At 43.6% G+C, this 25,267-nt stretch overlaps 1 protein-coding gene across 1 annotated transcript in view; it reads right to left on the minus strand.

Annotated features, from left to right (window-relative positions):
* Positions 1-25,267, minus strand: part of STK10 (serine/threonine kinase 10) — a 98,462-nt gene that overhangs the window by 54,867 nt on the left and 18,328 nt on the right. The window contains exon 2 of the mRNA XM_066591285.1: positions 21,037-21,201. Within this exon, the coding sequence (XP_066447382.1) occupies positions 21,037-21,201 (165 nt within the window). The remainder of the gene's footprint in view (positions 1-21,036; positions 21,202-25,267) is intronic.

Raw genomic sequence — 25,267 nt, forward strand, 5'->3', positions numbered from 1 at the left:
CAGAAGACGCCCGACAGGTACACAGGGGTCACTGGCTGGGCACTGAGTCGAACTCCACTGCGGGAATCCCACATACGGGGTCCGACCCGCCCGTGTGCAAGAGGCCTAAATGAGACATCAAGGCAAAAAAAAAAACAAAAAAAAACAAACAAACGGTATTATTGTACCTTGACGCCACCGCAACTGGCGGGTGTCCACTAGGGAAAGGCTGTTTGACAGCCAGGTGACGCCCCCTGCTTGTGATTGGCTGCAGGGCTCGTTCCCTGTGCAGGTCCTGGCAGTGAGAAGTCTAAGGTCCGGCCACTGAGTACTGGGGTCCAGTGCCCCTGGGAGCTGGTAAGGGGAGATGGGAGGCCGCTGTCGCCCACAATCTCAGCGCCGCTGCCAGGGCGGCAAATACACCGAGAGCGGGGGCAGGAACAGGGGCACCACAGTACACTACATGGGAGCTCCAGCGGGGACAATGAAGGGGGCAAGAAGCTGGTCGCCGCATCTAATGCAAGCTATAAACGGGGATAATGCCAGCCGCCTTGATAGAGGAGATGTCACCAGGACACTCACATGAGCGGAAAAGCCAGATGGCAGCCAGACAATTTCATCTGGAAACCGGATGCTGAGGACCTGTGAGGCTGAGGACGTGCAGCCAGCCCTCCAGCCAATCAGAAACAGGGGGCGTCACCTGGCTGTCAAACAGATATCCGGTAATATTGTACCTTGACACCACCAGTTCTGGTGGTGTCAAGGTACAATATTACCGGCAAGATCTTACCTAAGTTTTCAGAAACGCATTTGCTGCTGTTTGTATCCTGTTTCATGTCTGCAAGTTCTGATTTTCAGGTAGTCTTCCCCATTTTATTTGCTGCACTGCTGTCTGCAATCTACATTCAAGAAAGGGATGTGTAGCCAGCCTAGCAGTAATTCACTGATCTGCACTTCCTTGCTCTTTCTTTCCATGTTGCATTGCACAGTCTGTGGTCCAATTAGCAGGGAAGAAATATCTGAATGCTTGCTGCTTTTTCAGCAGGATTCAGGCATTCAGAGAAATTCTGGCCAAAGAGTAAACAAACGAAAATGTGAACACAGATACATTCAAAGACACTGTAACAGCAGGAGAGGCAGATATTGTGGAGACTTATCACAGTGTCTGCACATCTGTCAGCCTGCTAGTGCAAGGGAGCTGCCTCTGAAGATAGCACCTAGCACTATTGCTATGTTAGCAATAGTGGCTGGAAGAGAACCCCCTAGAGACGGCCACTTCAAACGTAGTTTATAGTTTTAAAGCAACAAGATTTGTAATGCAATATTACAAAAATGATGAGACTAATGCAAGCTAGCAGGGGAGCATAAATTGTCTGAAAACTTAGTGCCTCCTTAAGGTCAATCATTAACCTATAAAGTCTGCCAAAGAAACTACAGCTTTTTACCATAGAATCAGTTGGCCAACAGCCATTTTTCACAGACTCCTCCATTAATGCGACCATTTCCGCAAGTTATTACTGTGGAGGGATGGAGATAAGATGTTATAACGACACCTCTGGTACTGCTTATCTAAAAGAGCTTATCGGAGGACAGTTGTGTTGTCCTCATAAAAATGAGATTTGATCCACCCACAAACCCCAGGATGATCCCATCTGCCTTGGCTGCAGCTGACTGACACTAGTTGTTCCAGCTCAAGAGGTAGTCTTCGCTATGAAAGGGCATCCTCAGGGGTTCCCCATGGTGTAAAATAATAAAACAGCCGATACTCCTCTTCATCAGCAGCTCAGGGTCTCCCTACTGACGTGATTGGCTGCAGCGGCAGGTTTATGAGATGTTACAGGCTGACTACAACCTGTAAGCACAACGGACATGTTGGGTACTTAAGTTATTGGTAAATTTGAAGGTTATGAAAGGAAAACCCAAGTCCTCTTCTGTGTCAGTTTTACCCAGCGTTTTCCTATTTAGCATGTAGTGGCGACATGTATTTTACCTACCCACTTAATATTTACAAGAATTAAAAGCGGTTGTCCAGTTGTAAACTACTGATAGCCTATCAGCAAAATAGGTCATCAATAGTAGATTGACAGGGGTCTGTTGCCGGGGACCCCTGCCAATCAGATGTTTGTTGGGCCTGTTTGCTTGTGCAATGAGCCGATTTCTGCAGGAAGCAGACAGCTCCATTTCCACTGCTGTGGCCAGGCTTGGTATTGTAGGCCCAGCTCGCAATAAAGTAAATGGGAACTAGGCCTGCATTACCAAGACTGGTCACTATAGTGGGAACATAGCTGTCTGCTTCCTGCAGAAATCAGTTCTTTGTATGAACACTCCGACCCAGCAAAACAGCTGATCAATGGGGGCTCTGGGCAGCAGACCCCCTTTGATCTATTATAATTGATGGACTATCCTGCTGATAAGCCATCAGTAGTTTACAACTAGACAACCCCTTTGAATCTAATTAGCCACTTATCTGCCCAAGCCTCCAGCTCATCCAGATCCATTTGCAACATTATACTGTTCTCGTGTTAATTACTTTTCTCAATCTTGTATTATTTACAAATATTGATATTTCAATTAAAATAGTTACTAGATCTAATAATTTTTCACTTAACTCTTTGCAGAATGAGATCCTTTACTGGTTTATCTAAAGAGGCTACACCATGGCTAGTTTCATCAGAAAATGTAAGACCAATTAGAATCTTATTGAAATGTCACTAATTTCCAGAGAAGCTTTTAATTGCAGCAGATTCATTTGTGGTTTTATTCATAAGATTCTGTAGTAATTTAAGGTCCATCTCTGGAGCAAGCGGAGCAACTGGTGCATTAACCCTTTCCAATCCACTGTCTGACCTCTGAAGACATTATGATTTAAGGCTGTACAGCTCCTATGTTGGAAGCCGTCTGTCGGAGTTCTCTTACTGTATATTGCCAGCCTCTCTGCTGTCTGAGCCTATCCAACGTGTCACCTCATGCAGTACTGGCTTTAGCCAGCATATAGCGCCGTTTTATAACAGCAGAAAAAGAGTAAGCCCCCTAGGAAAACCCGGATACAAATTGGATTGGAAAGGGTTAAACCAGATTTCTAAATACCCAACTGTAGCAAAAGCAGGTTGAATTCACAAAGCAGGATCGTTCTCAATGTGTTAAGTAACACAGAGATGGAAACAAGTATATCTTAAAGCAGTATAGTAGGTTTCCCAATCACCTGGCTCGGTGTGAAGCACCTTTGGACAAGGCTTGTATTGTAAGAAGCTTCTGATGCAAGGTTTTCTCCAACGAAGAGCAGTGCGAGTTGCAAAAGCTCTTTGTAGTCATCCCTACAGTAATCGTTTGCCAACTGGCTATGGAAGTAATTACATCCTTTTTAATTGACCAGAAATAACTTCATCTTTTATGCCTGACTCATACACTTTCATTGAGGCAACTCAAAAAAATTAGCAAATCTTTGAAAGATCTTGGCTTTTTTTTTTTTTTTACCCATGTTTAGCCCCTTTAGATTATTATCGGAAACATGCACAACAATTGAGTTCTAGTATATGGTGTGGCTAAGCCAAACTTTCAAGAGTTTTGTTTAGTTTTTGTTCTAACAAAGTACAAGCTTCATCTTAAACCTGCATTGCTTGCTCTCAGTTAAATTCCAATTCTGAAGTAATTGGAGAATTGCATTTGTGTGGATTATTCAGAGCACCAAGAAGATTCGTAACTAGAGATGAGTGAACGCGCTCGTTTAGAGCAATTACTCGATCAAGCATCGCTTTTTTCGAGTAACTGCCTACTCGGGCGACCTAGTCCCCATAGACCACATAGCGGCTGATCAAAAGCTCATTGGGTGACAGACACTTCCCGACTCTGATAGACATTCAGCTAAGCATTCAATGCTTTCTTACGTCAGAAGAAAGGATTGAGTAAAGGCCCATTTACGCTGAAAGATAATCGCTCTAAAATCGCTCAGAAGACAGTTTGAGTGAGAGTTTTGAGCGATCATCTTTTGTCCACCCCCTGTATGTCACAAAGCCAGATCGTGGAAATGCACACTTAAATGTTATCTCCCTAGTCCAAGGCATACATTGCTCCTGGATGAAATTGTATTGAAGAATTGCTTGGCAGATAGCGCTAGTTGACCTTATGCAGATCAAATAAAGTGACAACTTCCCTTATGCATATATTTTCAGCCCCACTTCAGCACTATTCAGCAAATCCAGCAACCTGATTGGTTCTGATTCACAATTCCAGCAACCTGATTGGTTGTTTGGGTTGCCTGTTTCAGAATTCCAGCAACCTGATTGGTGAATAGTGCTGAAGTGGGGCTGAAAATAAATATGATTCCCTTACCTATACCTTGTTTCCACAAAAATAAGCCCTACCCCAAACATAAGCCCTACGCTGATTTTTGGGGGGAAGCTTCAAATATAAGCCCTACCCTGAAAATAAGCCCCATCTGCATTACATTAAAGAAAAAAAAAAGGTTTAACTAGCAGGCTCGGTCCGGGTCCTCCTGCTGCTGTCTGGAGCTCCGCCGTGCCTCCTGCAGTCCTCGCACACCCACAGAAGATCATTTCCTGGTTACGGGATCCATAAATCCCACCTCCATGAAGCAAAAGGCCTGACTCGTTCTCGAACACTGCTCAGCCAATCAATGCAGCATTTGATGAACCAATGCTATGGCCGTGATTCGTTCATCAAGCGCTGTATTGATTGGCTGAATAGCGGTAGAAGAACCAATAATAGCCATAGTGTTGTGGAGGTGTGATTTATGAATTAGCCAATCCATTCCGCGGCTGAGCGTCGGAGAGCAGCGGGAGGGACCTGGACCGAGCCTGCTAGGTAAGTATAATAAGACATCTGAAAGCAACATCCACACCAGAAAGCTGTAGTACAAAAATGGTATTGCATAAGTAGCACAATGACAAGATGGTGCCAATGCATCCAAAGATTCTTTTCAAAAGATATGCAAATAATGGAGATAGAAAAATCAGTGCCACCTAGTGGAAGGCAGCATTCCTGCAAGTCAATATCTGACTCTTTATACAAGCCTTGTAACAATGACTGGGAATTGAAAGCCAAGCCAGAATCCAGAAGATGAATGACAGATGATTTAGAAAGCAATCAGGTTCTTTTGCTGCCAAGAAAAGTAGCAACTGGGGTAAAATGCAAACTAGTATAGAGGTGTGAGCCCCCCGGGAGCCGTTCACATGCCGACCTTGTGGATTAATGACCATACGCAGCTTTTACTTGTGTTGGGGTCTAACTGCTGACAAATGCACCAGATTCTGCATAAATCCCAGCAGCTGTTTTAACCATCTCCCTAAAAACAGAGGTCTGCCTAGTGTGTAGAGGCAGCATGCTGGCATGTAGTCATTTCAGTTCTTGTACTTGAACTTTAAGCCAAACAGCACACAGACTCCTGGTATCCAGGGAATGTGTGTGATTCCAGTGTAGGAAGCAATCACGCTAATAGGATGGAAGGCGGCATCCCACAGGAGTATGCCTGTTCCTCTCGGTAAGTAGAGGCGGCACATTCTTTAGGGGTTTGGTGTGAGCATGTGGTGAATGCTTAAAAGAACACTAACTTTTCAGACAGACAGCCTGTATCTCTCATCCAATTTATAATACACTTTCTTTAAAAGGTTTTGTTGTACCACTGTAAATCAAGGCTGAGGTGTGGCCCCTCCGCAATCCACTGCCTGTCGTTAGGCATTCAGTTTCACTACTGGGACTTGAGGCCCAGTTACATTGAACACAGGTAAACGATGCCTGACACTACTACCCATGTATACTCGCTCCCATGCTGTTACGCAGGAGCGAGTATTGCTGGCTCTCACAGAGCGGGCAGCAGGGGGCCAGGGTGTCTGGAGTAGATTTCACTCCTCACTCTCCCCCGCCCCTCTTCATTCACTTTAGCAGCGGCCGTTCAGTACTGAATGGTTGCCGTTTACACTGAACAATCATCGTCAGATGGCAGATTTTTTTTTTCTTTCACTAGACATTTGATTTTTTTGTTTAAATTTGTACAGAAAAAAAAGCAAAATCACAAAAAACAAATTTGGCATTATCAAAATCGAACTGAACACTAGGACAAAGTGGTTTATTTTAGCCCTAGTGTGTAAGCTGTAAAAACAAGACCCTCAAAATGTGAAATTGCAGCTTTTCAATAGCATTCCATTGAGAAACTTTAGGAAGCTCTTCAGTGCATTATAGGGTACTGTATATTAAATCGTACCATTTAAAAATAAAAGGGGGGGGGGATACCTTATGATTAAAGAGTCATTTGTTTACCTCTCTTCTAGTCATGTCTGAGCCATATAGACTGGAGATTTGCTTATACCTACATTTCTATATGGACCCCATAGAACACAATGCAAACTCCGAAAGAAACTCTGCTCAGGAAGTCATCTGCCCTCCTGAACTTGTATGCTGGAGCTTCCTAGAGCTGAACAAGCAGATCTTTCACAGGCATTCACTCTCAGAAGCCTGCCTTCACCGCCTGACAGATCAGGAATGGAAGCCGGTTCCGTAACATTGCTTTGATGTCAAGGTAAGAAATCTACAGTTTATAGTACAAAGTAGTTTGGGGGTAATGATGGCAATATTCTCTTCTAGAAGGAAGTACAGCTCGGAAACCCAGTGCCGATGAAAAAGTCTACAAGTTTGGGTTGCACGATCATGGCTCCTGCACAACTACAGAAATGTCTTCAAGGGGCAAAAAAAGGTTCCGGTTAAAAATATTTTCGTTACGTGATTAGACTTATCAACTGTCACTTTATGTTCCTTTCCATGTGGTTATGCTGAATAATGTTCACACAGTTTGAGAACTCAAGTATGTAATTATGGAAACTATAATAAGTGAGGGAAAATATAATAGCTAAACGTGCAGCTGTTACCGAATTCCAAAAATAAAGAGCATGGTGGGAAAAACATCTAAAATCATAAAAGATTGTTTACATGGTTCATTTACGGCTTTTCAAATCTAGTACAACCCGAAGAAAAATAAAAATCAGCAACTCGACAATACAAAGTCATTCCAAGCCAAAATAATCCCAAATTTAAAAAAAATAAATAATGAACTTTTCAACCTGACCATCTCAGAGGTTCATGAAATTTGGTAAAACGGTAAAGGGCATAGAGTAACTGACAGATGTAAAATATTAACCCCCAGTGATACACAATATCCATACAGCAGGGTTACAAACATGAGACAAAATGTAAAAAATTTATGCTTACAAGGTAAAAAAAAAAAATCATAACTTTGTTTCTAATTATGGTAGAACTTTCATCTTGGGCTTGTTTTATAGCTAATGGAGCACACTTTCTATAAAAAATGTTTTCCAATATTAAAAGGGAACCAGTCATTAATGGCCCACTTACATGGGGCGATTTGTTCAGTTGTTCATGTAAATGCATGCAGAAAACTAAACGACTAGCCGTTCAGTGTAAACGGCAGTGGTTCACTGAATAACTGCCTGCCTACAGTGAATGGAGGAGGTAGAGAACGCTCCCCAGCCCACTCCATCTTCATGCTGGCCGCACTCGTCCCTTGTAAATGGGGCTTATGTTTTTGGACTATAAACTGCCACCATAAAGTCTGCAGGCACAACTGATGCACCCCAGACACACGTATGTATTATGCATGCAAATGAGCATATTTCGCGTCACGGAGGAGGGGCCAAGTCAGAGTCATTACATTATGTACACCTCCTCAACTACATGGTCACTACCCTATGCCACTTACGACGGTGAAATCCCAAGCTTGTGCCATGCATCCTTCTGACCCCACCGGAAACTCTTTCATGACCAGTAGAGGAATCCTTCTTTTAATTCGGTTACCCTCAGCTGTTACAGTTAGTATCCATAGGAATCCTCCTGGGGCGAGTATGCAGTGCCCGAGAGCCACCACTGGGCACGATAAACTGCAGAGCTCTTCATCCAGTGCATGCGCAATGCTCCACTGGAGTCGAGACATGTGCATTTCCAGCGGGGAGCAGAGGACTACTCCGTGTAAGGGCTGGATTTCACAGCGACTTCTGCCAATGTCAGCAGCAGAGGGAGACTGTGATGTAGTGAAGGATGCATGCATAATAATGGCTCTGACTTATGCCTCACCTACTCACACAGCCCTCCAATGTGACCATCACATTACAAATTTAAAGTTTTGGGGCTGATGAGCTTTCTTTTATTACAAACCTGTGCATTAAATGTGCCTGTGAGTGCTACGGTAGCAATTTATAGTCCAAAACCCTGGAAGCAGATTCCCTTTGAGTTCTTAATTTCAAGGTCAACAGGTAGTTGCATCATACGTGTAAGCATAAATTTCACATTTTCTCTCATGTTCGCAGCGCTGTTGTATGAACACCATGCGTCATTGAGAATCGCAATTTGACATATGTTAATTACTTCATGGAATTTGGTAGGATTGCAGAGGGCATAAACATCTGAAATGATCAGGCTGTGAGCTGTGATGATTGGGCATGGAATGACCCTACAGGCACTAGAGATGAGCGAGCGTACTTGGAAAAGCACTACTCGCTCGAGTAATTTGCTTTATCCGAGTATCGCTGTGTTCGGGTCTAAAGATTCAGGTGCCGGCACGGAGCGGGGAGCTGCAGGGGAGAGCGGGGAGGAACGGAGGGGAGATCTTTCTCTCCCTCTCTCCCGCCCGCTCTCCCCTGCGACTCACCTGTCAGCCACAGCGGCACCCGAATCTTCAGGGACGAGCACAGCGATACTCGGATAAAGCACATTACTCGAGCGAGTAGTGCTTTTCCGAGTACGCCCCCTCATCTCTAACAGGCACATTAGACACCATGTATTTCATTTGTTCATTTAGGTTGTAATGAAATGTTAGATTGAGCCAAAGTAATAGAATGAATTGGTCTTGAATCTGTTATTTTAGAATCACATTCACATGTACTATGCAAAATGAGTCCTTCCAAATTATAACCTGTATGCAAATCCCAAACTCTATGGAGCCATAATACTGCACCCATAGAAGTCTATGGCTCCACATTGCATACCCTACCAGTTTTCCCCTGCTAGGGGCAGCACAACACGGTCCGTTTACTTCTATGGCCATATCAAGATATTGTTCTAAACACTTTCCCGAGTTAGTAAAGTTTCCCTGCTTTGCTCAGAACGTCTCAAGTATGAAAATCCTGACCAGGCAAGCAGTTGTGTGCGTCACTGGTGGGGAAACACTCTCTGTAGGTGGGGTCCCAAGAATAAGGTTTTTGTATAGTGCTCAGAATACCGTATTAACAAGTATACAATGTCCCTATTCAAGACAAGTATTATCTGCCTACAACTCAGCAGATTTATGCATATGAATAGACGTCTTGCTTTTGTGCCATCTGCAAGGGCTACATTCATTCTTCGGGGAATATGAACAAGTTCAGCGGTAGACCGGCAGCAAATCCCAGCCGCATGCTAGCATCTGGCTCTATAGCTATTCTTTACACAACTGTCCCTATATAAAGTTATTTTGGATGAGGTTCGTACTAGATCAGCAACGTATTTTCTCCCATATACAATGTATCTGGCACACCAACCTTTGGAAGAGGGAATGCTACAAGGGAACAGTTCCCGGGGAGCCCACATGCAAAGTACATATGTATAATGGTCAGTGGCAACATGTTAATGCCTTGTTTGAATAACCTCATTTGCAGCTTATAAATGGCAGACGATCCACCAGAGAAAGCAAAGCTGGACAGCAATGTGTGAAGCACAGAGTATGATGAATGTATAGGGATGGGTGTAATATGAAATGTTCTTCTCACAAACAAGTTCTACAGGAACTTGCTACAAGTCAATGCCAAGAAGTAGTGACAAATATAGCACAGGTCTCACTAATGCTCTACTTTCCAGAACAATTGCCTCCTGTAAGAATGTGAAGGAGAAATGTAGGGAATGACTCACATATAGGCGATTAAGGAACACCTCACCAAAACTTTGGGGGAAAAAAAAACAAAACATTGTTGCAATGTGTGCAAGTGTTAATAAATTACTGCAGCAGTCAAACTGCATAGTTGTTGTAAAACACTGCCAACAATAGTCTGAACCGAAACTCGTTTTTCCTACTCACCTCCTTGAGTTAGGAGGTGAGGATCAGAATTATAAGTTTTGATTCACCCCAAGTTACTGTAACAGGGGCGTATTTGCTGCAGGCGGAAACCCCACAGCAATTCCTCAGTGGCCAAACTGACACCCAAATAGTGTGGATTTTGTTGCATATATTGCTGCTGATCTGCTGTGCGTTTTAACCCCGAGTTGCTGGGGGAGCCCAGGGTGTCAGTGCTGTGTGGTATATTTTGAAAGTGTGGGGCAGCCAGTCTTATCCAATAGCCCAGTGTTCTGGATGGAGCTACGGATGGTGAGAGTAGAGGTAGGAAACTTGGATCGGGGCAGTTATCACCAACACTTTACTCAACAAACAGCACCCGCAGCAGTTGAAATGGGGGGGGGTTCATGCTTTTTACTGTAACTGATAAATCGTGACGCCAGTGCTGTGTAGCCCAATGATGTAATGAATAGCAATAATGCAGAAGCAGAGAGTAAGGATGAATCAGTAAGGTTCACTTTTACTAACACTGATATACAACTTTCATTAAGGGATTAACTGTTTAGAGTACCGCAACTCTAAACGATTGCCTGCGAGTGATCGCGGAATTCCGTGGTCTCCATTAATATAGCATATAATAGAGCCTCCTGCAGCAAATAGAACTTGCCCACGGATGGATTACCATTGCGGAATTCATGGTCAGACACCCACCGCGAATTCCACAGCAGTGTCTGTCCAAAGACATACTGCAGGAAACTATTCTCCCATGCCCACAACCAGAAATCAACTGAGATTTTCCTCTCCCATGCCAATGGAAGCCGTCTGTTCCGCGATACTTCCTCTGTGAGCACAGTGGAAGTACTACATTGGCTGACGCCGCCTGAGTTAGCCAATCACAGCCATTCAATGTCATTGAATGGCTGTGATTGGCTAACGCAGCACCAGCTTTCATTGGCTGACGCCGCCTGAGTTAGCCAATCACAGCATTAGCTATCTGGAGGCGGGGATTTTAAGCCCCGCATCCAGAAAGCAATGCTCCGTCGGCGAGGAGGAGGGAGCGACAGCATGCAGCAGCACCGCAGAACGCCGCGGGAGGTGAGTTTTTTTTTTTTCTCTTTCTACTATTATTTACGGTAAGTATTCTATACTAATACAACCATTCACCAAACAAGTCTGTTTTTCACCATTCATATCCTCACTAACCAATAATTGAAAACAACCTTTCACCCCCTACTTAGTCCTAGAAGCCCACCTATGACAGATCCCAACGCTGAAGACCTGCCACTTATTTCAAACAAATTCGCTCAAAAGCAGTCTTGTCCAGCTGTGTTCTGCATCCCCCGCTCGGAGCTTTCGGCTGTATAACAGCTGAGCCCTCTGAGCAGAGAACAGCTGGATGCAGAAGACAAGTGGCCCTGCTTGTCTTCTGCATCCCCTGCTCAGAGTGCAAGGTGATCGCTCAACGTTTGCGTGATCACCTTGCGCTGTAAAGGCACACAACGATTATCGCTCAAAAGTCATCTTTTGAGCAAGTGTTGTGTCTAAATGGGCCTTAACTCATATAGCTGTATGTACAGTACTTACTAAAAATAAAATATCTATTATACAGAACAAGCACTTGCGCCTCATCTCACCATTATTATTTTATCCTAGAGGCCCTCAATCCTATTTTCAGATTGCCAGTTTTATACCAGGGCTGTGGAGTCTGAGTCCCATTTTATATATAGTATAATTAATGTAATGCAGAATTTTGTTGCATATTTCCTTTCATAGGAATTTAGGAAAGTTTTAAATTGGCCTATAATTATATGTTCTAAGCCCCAAATTATCAAGACGAATGATAACTAGGATGTGGAAACAGCCATAGAAAATCAGTTCTTGCCTTTCCCTCTGTAATAGACAAAGTATCCTTATGCTGCGTTGAGAATAATCAGTGCTGCACTATTTGCACATTCTCAGTAGTGAAGCTTCTCCTCTACAGACTGAAGGAATCATAATGGTGATGAAAAGTCGGATGTTACCACTTAAAAAAAACAAGAGTCCTATATGAAGGAGTCCGAACTAACGACTGAACGACAAACGAAAATTGTTCCTTTTTCGCTTGTCCATTTTAAACAGGCATTAAAGTCATTGTTTGTAGTCTATGCAGCACTCTTTCAGTCTTCCATATTCACTAAAGGGCCATCTACACGTTCTGAATCGTTCAGGTTCCCACCAGGTTTTGAACGATAGTCGTCCCGTGTAAATACATGCAGAGACTGAAAGACTGAGCAATAAATGTTCAGCTGTATAGTTTCTACATGCAGAAAGACGAATGAGGGTCAGAAACGCTATCTTTTCTCCTTAGGGAGAGCACCTCGACTGAGTAGGGAGACTTCATTCGCCATGCACACTCCTCTGGGTAATATGCAAATAAGGGAGATTAAATAAAACCTCCACAATGCCACCTATTGGAAGGCAGCATTCCTTCAAGCCAAAGTCAGACTCTTTACACAAGCCTTGTAACAATGATTGGGAATTAAAAGAAAAGCCATGTACAGACAGCTGTTTCAGGGGATCTGCCCTTCATCAGTGTACAGTAGGAGTCTGGCTTTGCTAGTGAGAGCCTGGGACGGGGGTCAGAAACACTATCTTTTCTCCTTAGGGAGAGCAGCTAGACTGTGAGCGAGGATACTCAAATGGCCATTGACACTCCTCTGGGTAATATGCAAATAAGAGATGGAATAAAACCTCCACATTGCTACCTATTGGAAGGCAGCATTCTTTTAAGCCAAAGTCAGACTCTTCATACAAGAGCATTCCTGAATTACTAACAGCATAGTGTAATCAGGGGAAGGAAAGTGGACTTATTTGTATAGCGCCAACTTATTCTGCAGCGCTTTCAGGTATTTTGTTTATTACAATCTGGATACTCATTTTACTAACCTTGGAAAGATGGAAGGCTGAGTCAACCTTGAGGCGGCTACCTGAACCATGCGGAGAGTCAACTTGCAACCTTCAGGTCGTGAGTGAGAGCTTAGGACTGCATTCTGTTACCTTAACACTTCTGAATGACTACCTGCTTACAGTCAATGGAGGTGGACAGGAAAAAGCGCTCCCCAGACGCCCCACCTCCATGCGATGCTTGCTCCTGTGTAACAGCACAGAAGTGAGCTTCATTAGGACGAGCGTCGGGAATGATTTGCCCAATAGTTCATCCCGTGTAAATGGAGCTTAATACAGCAAATGTGAAAGGCTGAATAATACCCTTCTGAAGGAGCCAAACATGTGTCTGCCTGTCTAAAGAGGCTGAACGAGAGTGAATGAGTTGGAACGAGAATCAGCTCGTCTAAAAAGACCTTGAGTCGGAGCCTGGGAAAATTGAGAAGTTAAAGGTCCGTTATACTGTATCTGTACATGTCCGCTGTGATCTGTAAGCACTGCCCACAGCTGGACATCTACTGAACAGTAGGTAAGAATGTATCCTTGCTATATCCATTACAGAAACCCCTCTAAGCAAGTGACCTGCTAAAGGTGGCCACACACATTAGATGTAGATCAGAGGGGACCTGCTGACCAGCAAATATGTATTGTAAGTGTTTGGGAACTTGAATGTAAACTGTCTTGTTTTCGGGAAATAAGAATCTGATCACAGCTTTCCATCCTCTCTACATACAAAACACATGTACTCTTGGCCAAGTATACAAGCGTATGGGGGAGGGAGATGTAGCCATCAGTCAAATAACTGACAGAAAGCTATCTATAACGTATGGGCAGCCTTAAGGCCATTTTAGACTGAACGATTAGCATTCAGATTCTGGATTGCGGGAATCTAAATGATAAATGCCTGTACGATCTGAAGGAATGATAATTCATTAGTCATCTGGATCATGTAGGAAAAAAAAAAAAATTACATATATATATATATATATATATATACATACACACACACACACACACACACACATATACATACATACATACATATATATAATTGTCTGGTGTAAACAGGCAGTCGTTCATCTACAAACTGCTGCCCGTTTACTGTGAATGGCGGTGGGTGGGCGACCCGCTACGCCTCTATTGACAGAGTGATGATAGAGTCTGTGTAAAAACATAAGCCGTTATCGCTGAGTCGGCAGTCGGGCTCTGCCACCAGCAGTCGTCCTGTGTAAAAAGTGCCCTTAGCGTCTTCTGGATGCAAAGAGACTGAATTAAATGAGGTCTCTAATGGTTTGTTCACACCTGTGTTATGACTTGTCATAATTCTGTCTGTTCGATTTTGGAGCAGAGAAGTGGAATTCATACAGAAATAAGGGTTTCCATTTTCTTCACAACAAACTGGTTTATAAATAAATTTTTGTATCCATCCATCCATCTATATATCTATCCAACATGTATCCATCCATCCAACTATATATCTATCCATCATGTATCCATCCATCCATCTATATATCTATCCATCATGTATCCATCCATCCATCCATATATCTATCCATCATGTATCCATCCATCCATATATCTATCCATCCATCTATATATCTATCCATCCTGTATCCATCCATCCATCTATATATCTATCCATCCATCCATCCATATATCTATCCATCCTGTATCCATCCATCCATCTAGATATCTATCCATCCTGTATCCATCCATCCATCTATATATCTATCCATCCATCCATCCATATATCTATCCATCCTGTATCCATCCATCCATCTAGATATCTATCCATCCTGTATCCATCCATCCATCGATATATCTATCCATCCATCATGTATCCATCCATCCATATATCTATCCATCATGTATCCATCCATCCATATATCTATCCATCATGTATCCATCCATCCATATATCTATCCATCATGTATCCATCCATCCATATATCTATCCATCATGTATCCATCTATCTGCAAAGATGGGCCAGAGACAGAATGACAACAAAGTCATAATGTAAGTGAACTCTTACTTTGTGTCCCCAGGCATCTAGAAAAAAAAGTGGATCAATTGAGAGGGAGGGAATTTGAGAGCCCTTCTAACCGAGCTGATAATTAGGTATAAATTTATGCCAGTGATCAGCCAACAAGCAAGCAAACGCAAGAACCGTCCCGACTGTAGAACTACAACCAGCTATCGAGTGTGGCGCAGGATAACCTCTCATGTATCATGTACAGTACACAACACAATAGCTTATTCAAGAACGCTGTAGAACGAGTATCAGTTAAAAAAGAACTACAAAAACTGGTTAAGTCTTCTTGAGAGAAGTGAACGCATAGACAAGACTATGCAAACAGCTAGGAAGAAAACAGCTAATATAAGAACAGGTTTATGTAACCACTTCGTAATTACAGCACATTCATTATTCTACCGCCGTAGGCATCGCTGAAGCCTAGTGACATCTACATATACTACCGCACTATTCCAATGTATGGGGACATCAGCTAATCCACGAAGAGTCTACGGGAGCCTCGTTAATGGCATGACATTCAGTAACAGGCCCGAAACACCGGGAAATGCAGCGAACGAGGTCTTACTACAATACACAATGGGCAGACTGCAGCCAAGAGCCCGGAACATACAGATATCTAGGTTGCAATAAAATAATGTGCTTTTTGGCACACCTGATGGGGATGTTTGTATGGGGGCTGACACACTAGTCTCTGAGTTTTTAAACACCACTAGAAAAAAGGCATGAAGTATTTTTGGTGGCTTTTGTCAATTATGTTACATTTATAACATGTATTTTTTTGGCAGGTGTTAGTCCTATAGAAAAGCCTACAGAAGGACCGCCATACCCAAAGCATGCTGTATTTTTGTGGGCAAAGAAGAGCCACACAGAAAACAGCAAATATAAACGTTTCCATCAAAATACTAAGGGCCACCTGTCTGAGTTACATGTGATGATGTCACCATCATGTGATCAGCCACTCTGAGCTCCGTGTGCTTACAGAACCTGTGATGTCACCGTCCTCACAGGTCCTGTAAGCACACGGAGCTCAGAGTCCCGGTGACTCCAAATCTAATCCTTGTCACTATATTATATAAGTAGCACATTGCGCCACCAGAAACACTGGTACTAGAATTAACTATAGACTTTAAAAGCAACATCTGGCCGCTGCAGTTTTAATGCCAAAAAAAGCCAGTTAAAGTAAAAAACAAAAAAGTTGCAAAATGCTGTGGGAGAATCCAGTCCAAGGCTAGTTTCACATTGTCATATTGTAATATGTCCACAATACAGATGTATTTCAATACAGACCTAATTTCATCCCCATCATCCCCAAACATCCCCATCAGGTGTGCCAGAAAGCACATTATTTTATTGCAACCTAGATATCTGTATGTTCCGGACTCTTGGCTGCAGTCTGCCCATTGTGTATTGTAGTAAGACCTCGTTCGCTGCATTTTTCATCTGTATTTGCCATTATATTAGCGTTCCTTGATTTTTTTTCTACTGGGAAAATACAGATTTTTTTGGCCCAATAGAAAATGCATGAATGCAAATACAGAGGCAAGCTCAAAATGTCCTTTTTATATGACCACCTGGTAACTAGAAAGAGGGATGTGACAGGCTGATAATGCATTTCCACTATGTCCTAGTACTGACAGATCTTCCCAAATAAATGTAACTTTGTAATATCTGCAACAACCACCTCTTCTGTACAGAAGATGTATTCATCCGCTTCAGAGGGGCAGACTTTTAATCTGTGTTTTGTGAGCCATAACAGAGCCAATTCAAGTCTATGAACCCATCTACATACTTTTGTTCTCTTTTTAGTAAAAAAAATACTCCATATGTTCACAAGAAGCAGATTTTGGTGCTGACCCACTGCTAGTTTCACCCTTTCAGTTAAAGGGGGTGAAGTCTACTGCAGATTTTGGTGCATATTTTCCACTGTGGAAAATGTGCACCACTTTCACCGTGTATGAACATACCCTATAGTCTAGGTAAAATGAAGATACAGAAGCATCTGTATTCCACCAGTATTTGATTCTTTCCCTTATTGGTTTCAACATGAAAATTGAAAAAAAGAAACCTTGGTATAGATCAAATAGGTACAGGATTGGCTACGGCTGTACGAATGTGCCCTTAAACACAGACAGTAAACAAAAAAAAAAAAAAAGTTCCTTCAATTTCATTTCTATGACACAGACTGCATGATATACACACATACCTAAGGTCCAACCTTTAGTAAACCAATACTCACTGACTAAACATGTAGAAGTGCATCTACAACTGAGCAATACTAGCGTCATGAGTCACACAATCGTAGGCACGCTTTACTCATAGACTTACTAATAACTTTAGCATCTTACTACATCGGAACTAGAAACCCCAAAAAGAGAAGCGACAGGGAAAAGGACTTGGGAAATTTAGTTAACTGTCAACTTAACTGGAGCAACCAGTGTCAGGCAGCTGCTGCCAAGGCAAATAGGATCATGGGGTGCATAAAAAGGGGCGCATGATGAGGACATTGACCAGTGACTTGAAAAGAGGAACAGACAACACATGGAACATTGTATACAGTTTTGGGCACCGGTACTCAAGAAGGACATATCAGAGCTTGAGATGGGCATCTAAAGTAATAAATGGAACGGGCGAACTACAATACACAGAGAGGTTATCAAACGTGGGGTTATTTAGCCTAGGTAAAAGACGATTGAGGGGTGACCTAATAACTATGTATAAATATATCAGGGGACAATACAGAGATCTCTCCCATGATCTGTTTATACCCAGGACTGTGACTGTAATAAATGGATGCCCTCTACGTCTAGAGAAAAGAAGGTTTCTACACCGACATAGAAGGGGGTTCTTTACTGTAAGAGCAGTGAGACTATAGAACTCTCTTATGCCTGACAACGTAGTGATGGTGAATTCTATAAGAGTTCAAGAGGGGTCTGAACGTCTTTCTTGAGCGATACAATATGTTATAATCATTAATAACTTTAAAAAGTGTCATTGATCTAGGAATTTATGGTTATTGCCAGATTTGGAGTCAGGAAGGAATTTTTCCCCCTAAAAAAAACAGGAAAATTGGCTTCACTCACGTTTTGTCTTTTGCCTTACTTGGGATCAACACTGCAGGATAATAGCCTGAACTGTTGAACTGGATGGACTTGTCTATTTTCAGCCTTACATACATGCATACAATGTTACTAAGTGTATAATAGAGGCATCTGGTTAGGGCACATACATTAATCACTGGGCATCCCCAAGTGCTAAACCCTAAATGAGGTCATGAAGGTTCCCAGGCACGGTCCCTTAGATGCCACAATCCCTACCGTTTGCAGAGTTTTCGGACTTAAAGGGGTTGTCCCGCGGCAGCAAGTGGGTCTATACACTTCTGTATGGCCATAATAATGCACTTTGTAATATACATTGTGCATTAATTATGAGCCATACAGAAGTTATAAAAAGTTTTTCACTTACCTGCTCCGTTGCTAGCGTCCTCGTTCCCATGGAGCCGACTAATTTTCGCCCTCCGATGGCCAAATTAGCCGCGCTTGCGCAGTCCGGGTCTTCTGCAGTCTTCTATGGAGCCGCTCGTGCCAGAGAGCGGCTCCGTGTAGCTCCGCCCCGTCACGTGCCGATTCCAGCCAATCAGGAGGCTGGAATCGGCAATGGACCGCACAGAAGAGCTGCGGTCCACGGAGACAGAGGATCCCGGCGGCCATCTTCAGCGGTAAGTATTGAAGTCACCGGAGCGCGGGGATTAAGGTAAGCGCTCCGGTAAGCTTTCTTTACTTCCCTGCATCGGGGTTGTCTCGCGCCGAACGGGGGGGGGGGGGGGGGGGGGGGGGGGGTTGAAAAAAAAAAAAACCCGTTTCGGCGCGGGACAACCCCTTTAACGGTTTGAGATCAGAAAGATACACAAGAGATCCACAATGATCTAAACGTGCTTTTACACGGGCCGATAATCATTTGGATTCTCGCGATCCAGTGAGAATCTGAACCATCATCATTCAGTGTACATGCATGCATCGACTGAACGACGAACAGGAACTTGGACCCTTTTATACGCAACGATTATCGCTCAAAATTCGTCTAAAAGGCTAAAAATATGCGATAATCATTACATGTAAATGCGGGCATCGTGCAGTTTTCGTTTGAACGATTGATTTTACCTTCACAAAAAAACATTGTTTAGCCGCTGAAAGAATACACTCCATTTGAAAGTATTTCGCTCATCTTTCCAAAGACGCCACAATGTTCTCCTACCGGCATGTGCACACTAATCGTGAGAAGAGAGAAGAAGAATGCAATCTGCCGGCAGCCGCGAGGAAAACGGAATGTGGTAGCAGCTGTTTACACAGCTGGATGTGTGTTTAAAACACACACTGGGCTCTGCAAACAACTCCTGCAGGTTCTTTTGCATGCAAATGAAGATGATCAAGAGTTAATGGCCATTAAAGCCATTAACACTTTATGCAAATACAGCGCTAAATCTTTCAATCTTTCGACTTTTTAAAATATAATCTTTGCATGTAAAAAGGACCCAAAGGCCTCCCTCACACAGGCGTTTGGAGAAACGCAGCATTTTTTAAAGCCTGTGGTTACTGCAGATTCCGCCTGATTTCAGCAGCGCTGGCATCTGTTATGTCAGCTTTCTGGCTGCGTTTTCAGCACAGCTGAAAATGCAGCAAAGGATGCTGAAAAGAAAAACAAAATAAAAAAAACAAAAACACAGATACTCACCTGGAAGGTGTCATCAGGGTCCCCGGACCTCCGGGCAGCCTTCCCTGCACTTGTCAGGCTGGCAGGGCATCTTTCGCTAATGACAGCGATTGGAAATCCCCGCCTCTAGCAATCGATGGCTCTGATTGGCTTATGTCGGCTGTCAATTAGCCAATCACAGCCAGCGCTGAATGAATGGTTGTGATTGGTGCATTCAGCGTTGACTGATTGGCTGAGAGCTGTCACTCATATCCGACTGAGCCAATCAGAGCAATCTCTAGCTGGAGGCGGGAAATTCATTCTCCTTCTCTAGCAGAAGATGCTTTGTCGGCGTGACAAGTGGACAGGAGCCTGCACCGCGGCACCCCGATGACACCTGCCAGATCAGAATCACATTTTTTTTTCTTTAGCTCGTGCAGCTAGCACCAAGTTGTGCCACGTTTTCAGCAGTGCTGAAACAGCTTCCCATTTATTTCAATGGGTGACGCGGGGCTGAAAACGCCCAAAGATAGAACATGCATCGCTGTCGAAGCACAGCGTTAGAAACACTGCATTTTGACACTTGTGTGGGCGGCCCCATTGAAATGAATGGGAACGTTGTACAGCGTTTAGCGCAGCGCTACATGCTGTACAAAAACACCTGTGTGAGGAAGGCCTTCAGTTACTGCATGCAGAAAACCAAACAGTGAATCAGCCTGTAATCAGGCAGTCACTCACTTATGAACAACTGCCTGTTTACTGTGAATAGAGGCGGGTGGGCTGGAATGATCCCTGGCTGCTCTGCCTCCATTCACTAGCACTAGTTTGTGTAAAAGCAGAGGAATGATCATCGCTGGGAAGACCTGCTAGGTGCAAGGGCCCAACAGGTTGTCCTGTGCAAAAGCACCTTAATTCACTGCCATTAAATGATGGCCAATAGTAGTGTAAATGGAAAGCTAGGCTACTTAACTTGTACAAGGTAATGTTCTTTGCAAGGATGCCACAAAACTTGAGTCCCATTAAGTGGCTCAGGCCGCTGCACACGAACGGGTCCGATTCTGCATGCAGGAGCCCGAAGCAGAATCTGACCCTCCGTACGTCTCATTTCTCTTCTTTCCTCTTTACTACGGATGGCCACAATGTCAACTGGCGGAAGGGCCGTTGGTCAGACGGCTTTCATGGACTTCAATGTAAGTCGTCCGTGTGGACACTGCACAAAAATGGAGCACGCTGCGACTTTTTCCTCTGCTCACAGAAACTGCAATTCATGAGCCCGGCCCGGTTTTCCCCAACATCTCAGAAAACCCCATTAATAACTCTGGACAAAAGGTAAATGGCACACTGTAACAAAATCCACTCCTCTACTTACCCACAGCTTGTTGTCATAGTAATAAGCGCCGAGTAGCTTCACGATGTTGGGGTGATTGCAGGTTGCAAGGATTTCTATCTCCACCATGTAGTCCTCCAACTCCTCCTCACTCTTGGTGTCGATAACTTTGGCAGCAGCCAAGATGCCAGTTTCCCTATTTTTAGCCTAAAAACATAAGAAATCAATTCAGTAATGTGAAGTGTCTAAACCTGCTCAATAACATACATTTATTGCATGCCCATCTTCTAACTCAGTACTTCAAAAATCATATGAAACCAAAGAAAATGACATCGTAGCGATCACTAGAAAAAGAGCCTATCGAGAATGACAGCAAGCAAGCCTAAAAGGTGCCCAAGTGTAATGCAATAAGGTCCTATGCACTCTTCCTGGCCGCCTGTTCACGGGCATTGAGTTTTCCTGCAACGGATTTCTGCCGTGGGAGAACGCTAAATTCACAGCGATTTTCCGCAATGAAACTATTAATGTTAGGTTCCTCGTGGAAAATCATGGCCTGCCGCAATTTTTACACGCAAGCGGATTTTTGCTCATGTACATTTGGCTGCGCTTTCCATAGTTATCCTATTGAAAGCAGTCATTGCGTTACCCGCGTGCAAATTATCGCCGCGGATAACGCAACAATATATCACCCGTGGACAGGAGGCCTAAAAGAGAACCAGTCACCAGGTAGGAGAACCATAAACTAAGTTATGGTGCACGTATGGTAGGTTCCCTGAAGTTCAGGGCGGTATTTCTTGTAATTACTAGGCTCACCGATCCAGCGCTGTCCCCTCCAAAAGGCAGTGCGGACCGCTAGCTGCACACTGTGTGCCCGCACACCCCTAGAAGTCAATGAGAGTGCACTACCTATGGTGCCGACACCTGCTGACAGGTTCCCTTTAACGGTGGCTGCAGGTATTAAGAGTGTATAGCATGTGCTTTTCTTTAAGCAGTTGTCAGTCAGTCCAGCGCAAACACAAGACCCTTTATAAATTTGGCATACTTTTGGCTGTCCATGTGCCAGAAAAATTGAAATCTAGGAGGTAGAGACCTTTGCTATAATTTAAACCCGTTCCTGCTGTAAAAATTATATCAAATCTGTTGGTCTGCGGAAACCCTGCTCCTCCAGTTAAGCCCCTTTGTTTTTTGGTTTTTTTTAACGACCCGTGAAAAATACCAAGTAATGCAAAAAGCACAAAAATGTTTTAAACTATTGCACCATAATTTACTACTTGTTTCTTTAAACCAGATTCTGGTGTAAAGGCTTTCATAAACCCTCTGCTTATCTTTTACCTTTAGGCCTTATGCCAACGGCCGTGACGGGCACTGCAAGCGGAATACAGCAGCAGAGTTTGTCACGGCACCCCCCCCCCCCCCCCCCCAAAAGACCCCATACTTACCTTTGGATGCGCTGGCCGAAGTCCGACATGATGCGGCCGGCGGTGGGCCCATGACTGTCGGCACAGCGCATTTTCACACTATACTTCCGCTGTGCTACAGCGGAAGTATAGCACGAAGGGCAGATCTCGCGACATTTCCGCAATGGTGATTGTGGAAGGGATGCAGTTTGGACAGCTTTCATTGACTTCAATGGAAGCTGTCAGCGCGGAATCTGCCTTAAAAAATGGAGCAAGCTGCGATTTTTCCCCCGAGAGTGGAAAAAAAACGTAACTGATTTCCACTCATGGGCAGGAAAAAGCGGTTTTACATAGCATGCTGTGGCAGATATTTGCTGCGGAATCCGGAGGCGGACACCCGCTCTGGACTCCGCAATGCAAATCTGCCCCTGCAAAGGCGGCCTAAGGGTAGTTTTACACACCCAACAGCCATGCTACCAACTATCGAGTGAATATTCAGTGAATGGAGATGGAACACGCCAAGATCTTTCGGCCACCTGCCTCCTATAGGAATGAATGACTGCCTGCTTACATGGCTGATACTTGTTTGGTCTTTAGGCAAGCTAGAAAATCCAGAGACTCCAACAAGTGCGCTCAGAGCCCTGTTAGTGGCCATGTTCACACCGGACGACTGTCGCCTGAATTTGCCATTTGCACCAATTATTTGGGCAATAAATCACCCCGTGTTAAAGTACTTTAAAGTGTTATCACTTAGTTAATGATTGGACTATATAAGGGTGCTTTCACAGCTGTGCTTGGGGTTCCACTTTCCTGCTCCTTTCAGGGAGCAGTAAAGGGGAATCCCCACGGCCGAACACCCCATTGGCTATAATAGAGTCCGTCCGCTTTCCACCCAGTCGGATCAGTGACTCCATCCAGAGGTTCCGACGTAAATGTGAAACTGGCCCAAGTATGTTGTCAGCGCTTGGCTTTAATCTGTTTGTTCTTGTCTGAGCACACCGAGTCAGTAAGGAATGCCTGGGAGATTTAAGCTCTGAAGCCTGCAGGGTTGTGACTAATACAGGCTGTAACTTGGGATCCATACAAGATAAGTAATAGATTTCAAAAGTTCAAAGTCACTTCAGTTTGAAATACAACTTACGCAGCCTTTCCATGTGAGGAGGGCAATTATTGGTTAAAAGTCCATAGCAGTTTTGAGAAGCTGTGACCAAGAGCTAGCGTGTAGCTTGAGACGCATAAGAGTTGTACTCTAGTATAGACTTTAAGCCATGCCGATATAATAAAGAAGATTCTGCTCTTAAGTGCTGAACTTTCCTCTTGATTGAACCAGAGAAGTTTTGTATGTAAAATGACATAAGAGTCAATTATTGGAACACCACTATCACCTATTCACAGGTGAAAAGTCTGATTTGTAGACCTCTCAGTACTGAGACCCCCATCGATTCCGACTGAGGGTCCAGTGTCTTCCTCTTCCGACTGCATCACCCACAGTGAGGAGGAGATTGACTGGAGTGGCAGTCGCACATACTCCGTGCTGCAATGGGACTAGGGGATTTAAGTCGATATTAGCATAATCCGTTTAAGGTGGCTTTCCAGTTCAACCACCAATAAAATGAATTAGCGCTAATTATTTGTATGGCTGCCAGGGTCCTGGTCACATCTCAGTGGCTGTTGACCAATCTCTCCTTTAGCGCCATTAAGGCCGAGTCTCCAGAATGATACTCTGACTTCCATGACAGATAAGATGAACTCTTTCTTGCAGACCTGACAACCCTGGCCTACTTTTATGTAAATCACAGGCCTTCCAGACCGCTATTAACTTGATGACTTCATATATGTTGTTAATTCCAGTGAGAGTGCTCTCTGCCGAATGCCATATGATATGATCTTTTCTTTCATTTTACCATCACCAACTTGCTATTCCATTTTTGTGCAGCTTGATTGGTGGTCATTCCCTGGATCTAATGTTCCATGCGTCATTGGTACACCTTACGATGGGATTATGTTGGCTTTCCAGCCCATTTTGTATGCATAAAATCGCTAATAATACTTTTGCAACTGAAGTAGTTTTCCACGAGTGGTAACACACACCAAGGGCAACATCTACACTAGAACACTGGGTTATAAGGAATCTAATCAAGTCATACAGCCATGCTGATTTTCCAAAGTGTGATTGTTCTCAGTGAGAGAAACCAAGTAATCTTGAAGATATGATACCTTTCAATGGCTAACAAAAATACATGATGTTACAGCAAGCTTTCAGACCTACTCAGGGTCCTTCCTCAAGCATAACGAAACGGATCTGGATAGGGCAATATTATATAGATATATCTATATACACCCCATCCAGATCTGTTTCATTATGCCTGAGGAAGGATCCTGAAAAGGTCTGAAAGCTCGCTATAACACCATGTATTTTTGTTAGCCATTAAAAGGTATCGTATCTAGAGAACAATCGCACTTTGCTTTACCGGCTAACATGGTACCACTTTTTTTCATATTTTCCAAAGCAAATTGAAAAATGTGTTACTGCTACTCACACATCAACCATGAATACACGAATGTACCGTGAATGGGGAGCCAGTGTTTGCTCATGCATTGGACCCCTTAGGGAGGACACATGTGAAGTCTTAAAGTGTGAGAATGAAAACAAGACTAAATACAGAATGGAGGACCTACTAATTAACACTGGAGTTCAAAAAGAGATTTCTACATGACCCAACAAAATACTAATTTTAAACACTTCCAGATTTTCTTGTACTACGAGGACTGTACATATTCATCAGCGAGCGTACAACCGTGGGTGTGCCCACAAGTATATACATGTGACAATTAATGGAAGGTTCTGCAGGCCTGAGGATTACATCAGTGTGGTA

This window comes from Eleutherodactylus coqui, chromosome 2, assembly GCF_035609145.1.
Source record: "Eleutherodactylus coqui strain aEleCoq1 chromosome 2, aEleCoq1.hap1, whole genome shotgun sequence".
NCBI lineage: Eukaryota > Metazoa > Chordata > Amphibia > Anura > Eleutherodactylidae > Eleutherodactylus > Eleutherodactylus coqui.